This window comes from Atta colombica, unplaced genomic scaffold, assembly GCF_001594045.1.
Source record: "Atta colombica isolate Treedump-2 unplaced genomic scaffold, Acol1.0 scaffold238, whole genome shotgun sequence".
NCBI classification, from domain to species: domain Eukaryota; kingdom Metazoa; phylum Arthropoda; class Insecta; order Hymenoptera; family Formicidae; genus Atta; species Atta colombica.
The window spans coordinates 2,755,784-2,765,965 of NW_017259336.1; the positions used below are offsets into that span (position 1 = coordinate 2,755,784).

The 10,182-nt window shown below is 31.5% G+C and overlaps 1 protein-coding gene across 4 annotated transcripts in view; it reads left to right on the plus strand.

The window, feature by feature from the left end:
* LOC108688755 (probable nuclear hormone receptor HR3) overlaps positions 1-10,182 on the plus strand; it is an 87,222-nt gene that overhangs the window by 23,785 nt on the left and 53,255 nt on the right. The window contains exon 1 of one of the 4 annotated variants that reach the window (XM_018195129.1): positions 3,125-3,272. The exons of 2 other annotated variants lie outside the window; for them this stretch is intronic. In XM_018195129.1, coding sequence (XP_018050618.1) covers positions 3,149-3,272 — 124 coding nt within the window. In that variant the 5' untranslated portion in view covers positions 3,125-3,148. Of the gene's footprint in view, positions 1-3,124; positions 3,273-10,182 lie in introns of those variants that run through there. One more of the 4 variants, XM_018195131.1, reaches the window with a different exon arrangement.

Below are 10,182 nucleotides of genomic sequence, written 5' to 3' on the forward strand. Positions count from 1 at the left end.
GAATATTTAAAATTAATGTTAATTATATCATAATAATGATATAATAAAAAGATAATGCATTCTGCAAAAAGTAAAAATAATCGCACAATTAAAAAATTTTTTTTTTAATCTAATAACGTATTACATATTTTGCAGTATCTTAAAATTGTTACATTATAACAATATCATTCTTATTGGAATTTTGCACACATAAAGATTACCTAACTATGCGGTCGTTTCCCATTATTAAATTAAAATTTAATAATGCTAATTGGGGATTGAAAGTTGAAATGAAAATGTAATATGACATATTTTATATTTGGCAGTTTAATTATTATTGCAAACATATAATTGGCTTAAAAACAGTTTGCATATACTTGTTTTATTTTAATAGATAACGCGATTTCTTTGCTGATCGTAGAGAAGATACTAGGGGCTATAGTAAAGCGAAAAAGAGACAAAGCGGAAAGGATAGACATTGAGAGGGAGCATCGAGTCAGTAGGCTAGTGGGAACATAAACGGTACGTACGGTACCGCGAGCCTTCTCCCTCTTTTCCTCTTATACTTTCCGCCTTCCTTCCTCTTCTCTCACAATTTTCTCCTTCTATTGTGGTCTACGGACCTACATATACGTGTTTATAACTTATACACTCTTACATACTCGAGATATATGTATAGTGTATGATGTATATATATATGTAAAACGGTAATTTTAGTATTCTTGGGAGCAGCATTTCCCAAACGATGTTTAAGCCAAGAATTCTCTTTACAAATCCTAAGATTACAATAATACAGTAACACATGTCTAGTTTGTAAATAGTCAAGTACTTAGGATCTTTAGATTGTTGAATCCTAGTACGCTTACAATTCTTGATTAATCGATGTTTAAATCCTCTTTGGATTTAGTACGAGTAATACCTGCATTTTTTATAAAAATTTATCCCTTTTGCCTTCTCTTTCTTACTTTAATTTCTCTCTTGTCTTCGTACAATTAAAGATTTGTAGCAGTTATTTAAATCTCAATCATAGAGCCGTATAAATAGCCGTATATTTCATACACAAAATTACATAAACAAGAATCATTAAGCAAAGTCAAAACTTTCATCTCTCGATTTCGCTGAGAATTTAGTCGCGTCATTGGCGCACACTTTTTTAAAGACACCCTGTACGGGTGGGTGGTCGGTGTTGTGAAGCAGGCTCGCAAGCTTGGCCGGTGGTCGCCGAGCTTCGCTCGATAGCGATGCGCGGTTCCCCTCGACGCGAGCTCACCACTGCTTGCAACGCGGTTGGGATTAAAGGGGAACTATCGTGGTGCATGGAAATGCAGGATCGATGCGGCAGGAGTCGGCTGCTTTTTTTATGTCTACCGCAAATCGATCGCTCAGGATTGATGACATGATGTCAGGTTTTATCCACTTCCTATTTAAATTCTATGTTTTAACTTTTCACTCTACTTTCATCGGTCTTAAGTAATCCTGTGGAAGTCAATTTTCTATTCATGAGCCGTGGCTATTCTTCATGACATTCATAGTCAAATTCTTGCAATCTTTAATTTGTAAATGCATCGCGTGTATTTAATTTATTCATATATTGATTTTAAAAAGAGCTATTTGTATGTGTAAAGATTAAAATTAATTGTAAAATATTCTTAAAATGTAAAAGGTTTTTATATGGATTCTAAGAATTTGAATTGATATTTATTTATATTATATTTATCTTCTTATTCCATGTTTTCACTTAGCACTTACAATCTTTATATCGTACTATTATAAAACTTTTCGTTCATCTATTATTTTAGAAAGTTGATTCGAAAACTTTCAAGGGGAGATTACATAAATGTCTCACAATTTGGAATTTGCATTTTCTGTAAATTAATCTATTATTTCGCCACAATTTTTTCATATATCGCATGAGCATTTTTTTCTAATCATTAATTCTATTAATTTGTTTTTTCGCTGTCTGGCAGAATTAAATTTTCCTTTATCTGCAATAAGATCCACGAAACGATCCGATGGAAGTTGTAATCGTCGATCGAGCGAGAGCTAACTTTATGCTTTCTACTTCTTCTCGTATCTTGAAACTTAGAAAATATATGGCATTGAGTTAAATGAGAAAATATATTTACAGTAGATCTCTTATCAAATTAGCTCAACTGTACTCGAAAGTTTTAAAAAGGAATTCTTCTTGGATTTGATTGAAAAATATGTTTGTTTATAAATTGGAATTGAAATAAATTGAAATGGAATATTGCAAAATGAATATTGGAAAGACTTTAAAGTTCGTAATATATTTTATTTATGTATTTTATTAATCTCAAATATTTTTTTATGATAAATGGATAAGTTTTGATCATATAATATGATGCAATGAAAGCTTTATTAATACTTAAGTTTTTTTGGAAAATTCTGATGGAGATAGAATCAAAATCATTTTCATGTCGAGAATATGTAGAAAATAAGACAGTTGTCATATATGTGTCTATAAATCGGTGCTCTCTCGCAATCGGCGCGATGGCAATTCCCTTCCAGATAAAAAACGAGAAGGGAAATTCGACGAAGCCATGTCACGTCGTTGGGTGCTGGCGCGATTTCCGACGACAGCAACGACAGTTACGCGGACAACGGCTACGGGAAGCGCGCCAACGACCGCGATAACGGCAAACGAAGCGAGCGCAACGACGTTAACGACCACGACGAGTACTAGACTCGGCGTGCTGCGACTTCGGGGTGACTAGAGTGAACCGCCAACGGTGCAACCATTGAGACAACGACAACAACAACTGCCACGTCGATTGAGGGGGCGAGTGATAGTACGCGATAAATCGTGTCACGTTGTAACGTCGTTGGGGTGGCGTGGAGAAGACGAAGAAGAAGGGGAAAGAAGAAGAGGAAGAAAAAGTGGAACAAGACGATAGAACGGAGGACAAGACGAATCTCTTAGCCGGTGAACCGGCTGAGGAATAGGACTAATCGCGAGTGTCAAAGTGTTGATAGACTTATCGCCAAAGAGCGACAGTGGTGTATCGGACCGAAGAGTGAAAACGAATCTTCGGGATTAACGCCGTTACACGGCCGCGGATGTTACGCCGGGCCGGCACAGGACGCCCAGTGGTTCAGCAGGGCATCAGCTTGGTAGACGTCAGTCTACACCGTCACCACGGCGTTCAACATGTTCGAGATGTGGAGCGCGGTGAGTTCCAAGCTGGAACACTCCGCGACCTCCTCGGGCTCGCCGTTGCCGTTGACCTCGCACGCGCCCCAGACGCCCCACACGTCGTCAGGGAGCATAAAAGGTAAAGGGTCCGACTGAAAAGTTTATAGGGTTTGATATGGAACTAGGTTGCTCGGTAATATATAGAATGTGTGCCTGCAATATGTAGAACATATTCAGACCGATTGCACCGACACGATGATTTACAGATGATTTACTAAATACTGAATTGAATTAATTCTCTCTTTCTCGCTCTATCTATATTATAAATAAGATTAGTTGGGCAAAAATAGCAATCCACTATCTTGTAATTATTTAACTTAATTTATGTATATATAATCAAGAATCATATAAAAATTCATTTAAACATCCGTTAATATTAATATAATTAGATTGATCCGTCACGTTTTAGAAAGAAACTTGAAATAAAATAATTCTCAAGTTAATGTAATATAAAAAGCTGAACTTATATTTATACAATAGTAAATAAAAAAGTCAATCAAGAAATGGTAAATACAAATGAAAGCGAAGCCATATTCGATTAAAGCGGATTTCGGTGGCTAATAATATTTTTGCATGAATCTTACAATTTCCGATTTAAGCAATCTACATTTTCTCACAAATAAATTCTTTACAGTGTTTTAAGACGCTGATTAGCATTTTAAAACATTCAACAAATAATTAGCACGCAGTTTGTTTGAGATAAATTGTACGATTTCACGTAAAAATTATTAGACAAGCCAAGATCGGCTTTGAATATGGCCTTCTTCGCTTATTTGTGTTTACATTTATATTCTTGAAATCTAAAAATATTTTAATTTGTATAATCTCGGATGTACACACACATACTTTTGCTAGAGCTTAAGATTTCATCGAAGCAAAAACGAATGCATTGAATATTGGGATACTCGATCTTTAACCCTTTATGCTCATATATCATCTACATGACGAAATAGAACGAGATGTCTGATCGCGATTCGACGTGAATTATAAAATCCCATTAATCACGCGTGCGTCGAACGTTGTAATAAATCTCTCGTTACACATTGCTGTGGCATATCCATTTGTGCTCAAATCGTACCTTTACATTTTTAATATCTACTCGTACAATAGCAGATAGTCAATATCAAAAGTTGCCTTTCGTGAAATAATTAGCATACTAATTTGCATTGTGAAATGACGTACGCATCTAGTAATGATTAAGTCCATAGTTTCCAATGCATAATGCTTTTTTTCGAAAATATTTAATGTGAGATTAACATTATAAAGCATGTATAGTGCAAAATTAAAAACATGATGTATTTTATTGAATGCCAGTAAAAGCAAAATATATAATATTAACTGTCGTTGGTGCAACTACTGACATAAGTGCAATTGCGCTTGGTTCAAAGGTATTTGTTGCGAAATCAATGCATGGTACTCGTCTCCGACGTGATCGACGTTCGATACGTATACTGTCGTATTATTAACGATCATCTCGATTAGAGTCGAAGCGCGTATACTCGATCACGCTCTCTTTTATTTGATTTTACTTGATTTCTTTAGTACACATGTAAATCTGTTATACATAAAAACAAAAGGAGCAAAATAAAATGTTCAATAAACTATTAATTTTATATAAACGTATTTACTAAAATATATGAATATATATTGTATATGAGGGATAAATGGGGTAAAAAATATTCGTAATATAATAATATATCAATATACCCAACATATACATGAAGTATATTATTTAATGAAGTTTAATATGTTATTTAATATGATATATTAAGTTTTTATATTTACGTATCACGTATCATGACTGAGATTAATTATAACTATATGAATTGTAATTAATTTATAATTTTTGTTGATTATGAAGAATAACTTTCTAATAAGAGTAGATCAAAAATCGCTACAGGAGAGATGCAAATTTTAATTAAAATATTTTTACTTCGTCGAAATAATTATATAACTAATTATTTTCACATTTTTCGAATCGCTTGCGAAATTAACAAAAAAGTGAGGGTTGATAAATCTTAGAGCAAATCTATTTGCAAGGGTGCGGTGTAAAATTCACCAACAAGAGAGACTCGCTCTCGCGTCCTCGCGCGTCTTCGCAGTACCGTATTACCAGTCGGCCTCACGCGGGCGTTCTTCTTACGGAGTTTTGCGCAACCCGTTCTTACGTGGGTACTTTCGCTTTGCATAATTTGCTTGGCATCGTGCGTTTCGTATCGAGTATTCGTATTCGGGACAATCGCGAAGCACAAGATCGTCACTTAAAGACAACTGCGAACCTTGTTTAAGTATAAGATTTTTTTCTCTTTTCTCCTTCCTCTTTCTCTTCCTTTTATCTTATAGACCTTCTTATTCATATTACAGGATAATATATTAATAATCTTTGCATGAAAACTATCATGAATGTTATTTTCTGAGGTTTGCTCTTTAGAATTCTCAGGAAACTTTTATTTACAGGACTTCTTATGAACTTCTGATTTTTTTAACTTTAAATTTTTGAAAAAAAATTCACAGGTTTTGCATATCAAATTTTATTACTTTGTAGATAATCGCTTTCAGTAAATTATAGATTGGACAAAAATGACAAATTTTGCTATTCAGAATATCAAGTTTTTTATAGTTTTCATTTTAATTTTTGATTGATCAAATTTTGGCTTATTATGTTTCTTTGTTATTATAAAACTTTTTAATGATTTATTTAGTTCCATATTGTATGTAACTAACATATATTTGATATATATGAAAAGAAAGACAAAATACAGGTAAATTTTGTTGACGAAGCAGCAATAATACCGAAATAAATAATTTAATATGACGTCAAATATTCAGTTAAAACAAAAGAGGTATTGGAAAGATAACAATTATGAACAAAAAATACGGAGCTTTGTTTTTTTTTTACAGATATTTCAATGACGTTTTCGTTGAATAACATTAGCAACCAGTTTTAGTGATAATCAAGTTAACCTAGTTTTTGCTTCGTGGATATCCGAAAAAGCTACGATTCGTATCAGAGTATATTGGATAATATTAGACAAACACATAAATCTCGCACGGATGTCAGTGACAAAGATGCACCATAATCAAAACTGTTGTATAATATCATAATAATAATTACATCACCAGTAATTGATACAATAATGCAATTATCTATATTAGAAAGATATTTATAATAAGAAATACATACATTGTTAATATTATAATCATTTTAAATAGTAACTATACATATTATATAAGAACTGTAATGTTCATTAATAATATGGTATTCTAGATTTTTCGTCACCTTTTCTTTCATGAATGTCTTTAACAATTTGCAATCGACTTTTTTTTACATTGATAATATACGCTTATACGTATATCTACATTTTTAACAACATTTTCATAAACTTATTGGTTTTGCTATAACATTATTATAAATTATTTGCTCGGTATTTTACCCTATAATTACATTACTGTGTCTTAAACACATCTCCAAATTGATCAGAGTTTACATCGATTGCGAAGAATCTATAATATTCCATGAATAATATGTGATAGGAAATTAAGATTTTTTATAGGTTTGAAATGGAAAGTTATTTATAACGTTCAATGTCATTTTTAAAAACTATTTATAATCTTTAACAAAGTGTATAGAAAATCAATCGTCTATATGTATACTGCTTAGATACCAAAATATGATTAAACATTTAATCATAACATAGAGAAAAAAGTGAAAGACTACATGATAAATTTTAACATTCAATTTTATTCATCTTGTGTGATACAGAAGAAATATTGATTACTTCACACAAGAAAGTATAATCATGTCGTATGGAAAATCTCTATATAGGATGGAACAAATTAATTATATGAGATATATTCCTGAAAATTTGATTCTAACTTAATACAAGTCATTAAAACAATCAACAAATTAATATATTCTTAATCGTCCTCAATTATTAAACACAATAATTATCAATGAATTAAAAAGCTTTTCATGATAGATCGGAATACTAATTAGAATTACAACTTACAAGTTGACACTATTTATAATTACATTTTTTTTCTATTATATCTCAATTTTTTATTAATTTATACTAAACGTAGAACATCTTATATTATTTAATATAAATTTGACACTTTCATACTTATTTACTTAATAGTAGTATAGTCTCTAAGTAGTTAGATGATAAACTTATTTTTAATGACATTTCAATTTTAGATTGCAAGAAATGTGTTAGATAATTATAATAATTAATCTAATAAAATTAATCTATCAAAAAATTATAATACTAAGAATTAGATATAAATCTATGAATAACTGAATACTTCTTTCTTTAGCGTATATTTTTTTCTACTTTTACTATCTTGTAATATTTTACGAAAGACTTGCATTATTAACGTTTTATACATGTAGTCGTTAAAATAACTTTTCTTTTTGCCGCGTAGTTTGATGTTTATTTGGGTTCTTAAGTGGTTAAATCGACGAATGAACGATCGCAGCGAAATGACGACGGCGTGCATCGATTTCGCAATGAGGAGCCTTCGAACCGGTCCGTTCGCTCCGAAAACGCGCCACCATTCACCGTACAAGCGTATCTCACGTGATCACAGCTTTCACTTGCGAAAAAATATCCTAACCGCCTGAACGACAAAGTCAATCGAAAGTTCATCATTATCGTTGTCATCAACGTCCCACGATGCGTCACATCGGTTTTGCCGAAACGGCGAGAGCGTTCTTCAACTTTTCCTTTTCGCGTCGGCGTCTTTGGGAATTTCGATGTAACGCGCCATCGTTCGCGCGAAGGGTTAGATAAGTAGATTGATGAGAATTTTATGAGAAATTTATGAGAAATCTAGGACAAGCCTTCTGAGAGAGCTATAAATGTAGAATATTTACATGACTAGAGCGTGGAAAAAAGCAGTTATGATAAATAGTCATAAAGATATGAAGAAAAAAACAATTAGAAAGAATATAATGATTAAATATAATAATATAATTATTTATTAATAATGATTGAATATAATGATTAAATATAATAATATAATTAATAATATAATGATTAAAAGAACGATGAAAAAAAGATGTAAATGAGAAGAATAACTTGTTCATATAAGTATGGGGATTTCAGAATGTGTAACTTTTTTGGTCGATTTGAAATTGTTTTATAATAATATAAATATAATTAATATTAAACTCATTAAGTAAATGACACAATGCGAAACAATTTTCCAATCAATTATTGTATAATTATTAATACATCAAGTAAATATATATTTATATTTAAATGTCATTATAAGATTATTGAAAAAGATAATTAATTATTTTATTATAGCATGTTATATCATCCTCGTTATTGTTACTTCTACCCCCATATTTAATCAAATATTTCGAATTATATTATCCTTGACCTAATAATTACACTAAATTGACAAATGTACTCTCGTATGTTAATGAGTTCATATATACATATGTAAACAAATCGCTGGTCAGTTAATCTCTCGATCAGCAGTGAGATAATACGATGGTACAAAGGCGCGAATGGAAATGCATTACGAAATAGGCGAAAGGGATAATGGTATTATTGACGGCAAAAAAGTGAGAATGCATTCTTCAGTTAGAAGTTGTTTACTGCGGCTATCTGGCGTTGCGAGTACTCGACTGCCTCGTTGAGCGTTTTATCTTATAATTCCACGACGATAATTCGTCGGCGATGCGAAAAGTCAATCGACAGCGCGAGGAACGGCATCGCTCGTTATCGTTTGAAATTGTACGCCACCCCACTAATAAAATATCGTAGAGTAATTTATTCATGCAACGGTACAGTGTAATTTATTTCTAGAATTTATTTCTAATGTATCGTCGTCACCGTCGCATAAAGCGCAGTCTTATATTATTTATTATTACTTCTATAACGATTTTCCTTCCTTTGGCGAATCATTTTTTTCGTCATTATATGAACGATACATTAATTTTATAAAATCCATGTCAATTGTTTAAATTTTTCATTATTTTGCTTGCAACCTATTTCTGGGATTAAAAACCGATATGTCCAATATTTAATCGAGATATTATCAATAAACTTTATTCATAAGTCTTGCATGGTTCATCTTTGCTTATTAGGTGTGGGAAAAAGTTCGTGGCGTTTTTTTAATGCCATCTAACGGAAAAAACACCACGAACTTTTCCCCACACCTAATATTATGAAATATTATATAAAAGTACCGTTAAAATAATAATTAATAACAAATTTACATAAATCAACATATATATGCAGTTACAAATAATTAATATAAATAAATATCGTCTCATATAATGTGGGACGAATGATAACGAAATAATCGCATTCCTTCTTATAGGAAAATAATTTAACTGCAATAACAATAAATGATAAGAATCGATTACTGTGTGTGTGTGTGTGTGTGTGTGTGTGTGTGTGTGTGTGTGTGTGTGTGTGTGTGTGCGTGCGTGCGTGCGTGCGTGCGCGCGCGCGCGCGCGCGCGCGTGTGTGTGTGTGTGTGTGTATATATATTTTCTTTCTTCTCTCTCTTCTCTTTTCTTAATATAGAGATATGTGTACATGTATATATTAGAATAATTTTAATCTATCATTGTTATTACTGATTCATTTTATTAAAAATTACTTATAATTGAAGAACAATTATTTATGGCAAGAACAATTATTGAGGTTCTTTATTTTAATTGCAATTGTAATATAAAATCCATTTAGAGAAAAATATAATAATAGCATTTAATCATATATAATAATAGCAATTAATCATATATAATTGTCAACAATTATAAATTTCATATTAGAATTAATACATTATATTACGTAGAGTACGTAGTTGAATGAATTTTATAGTTATTGCAGTCATATAAAACTTATACAGATTTATATGTAAAATTTATATATGTATATTGGGTTGTCCGGAAAGTTCGTGCCGATATTGAAGGAAAATTGAAACGCAGAAAATTTAAATTTTAGTATACATTTATTAAATTATATAGG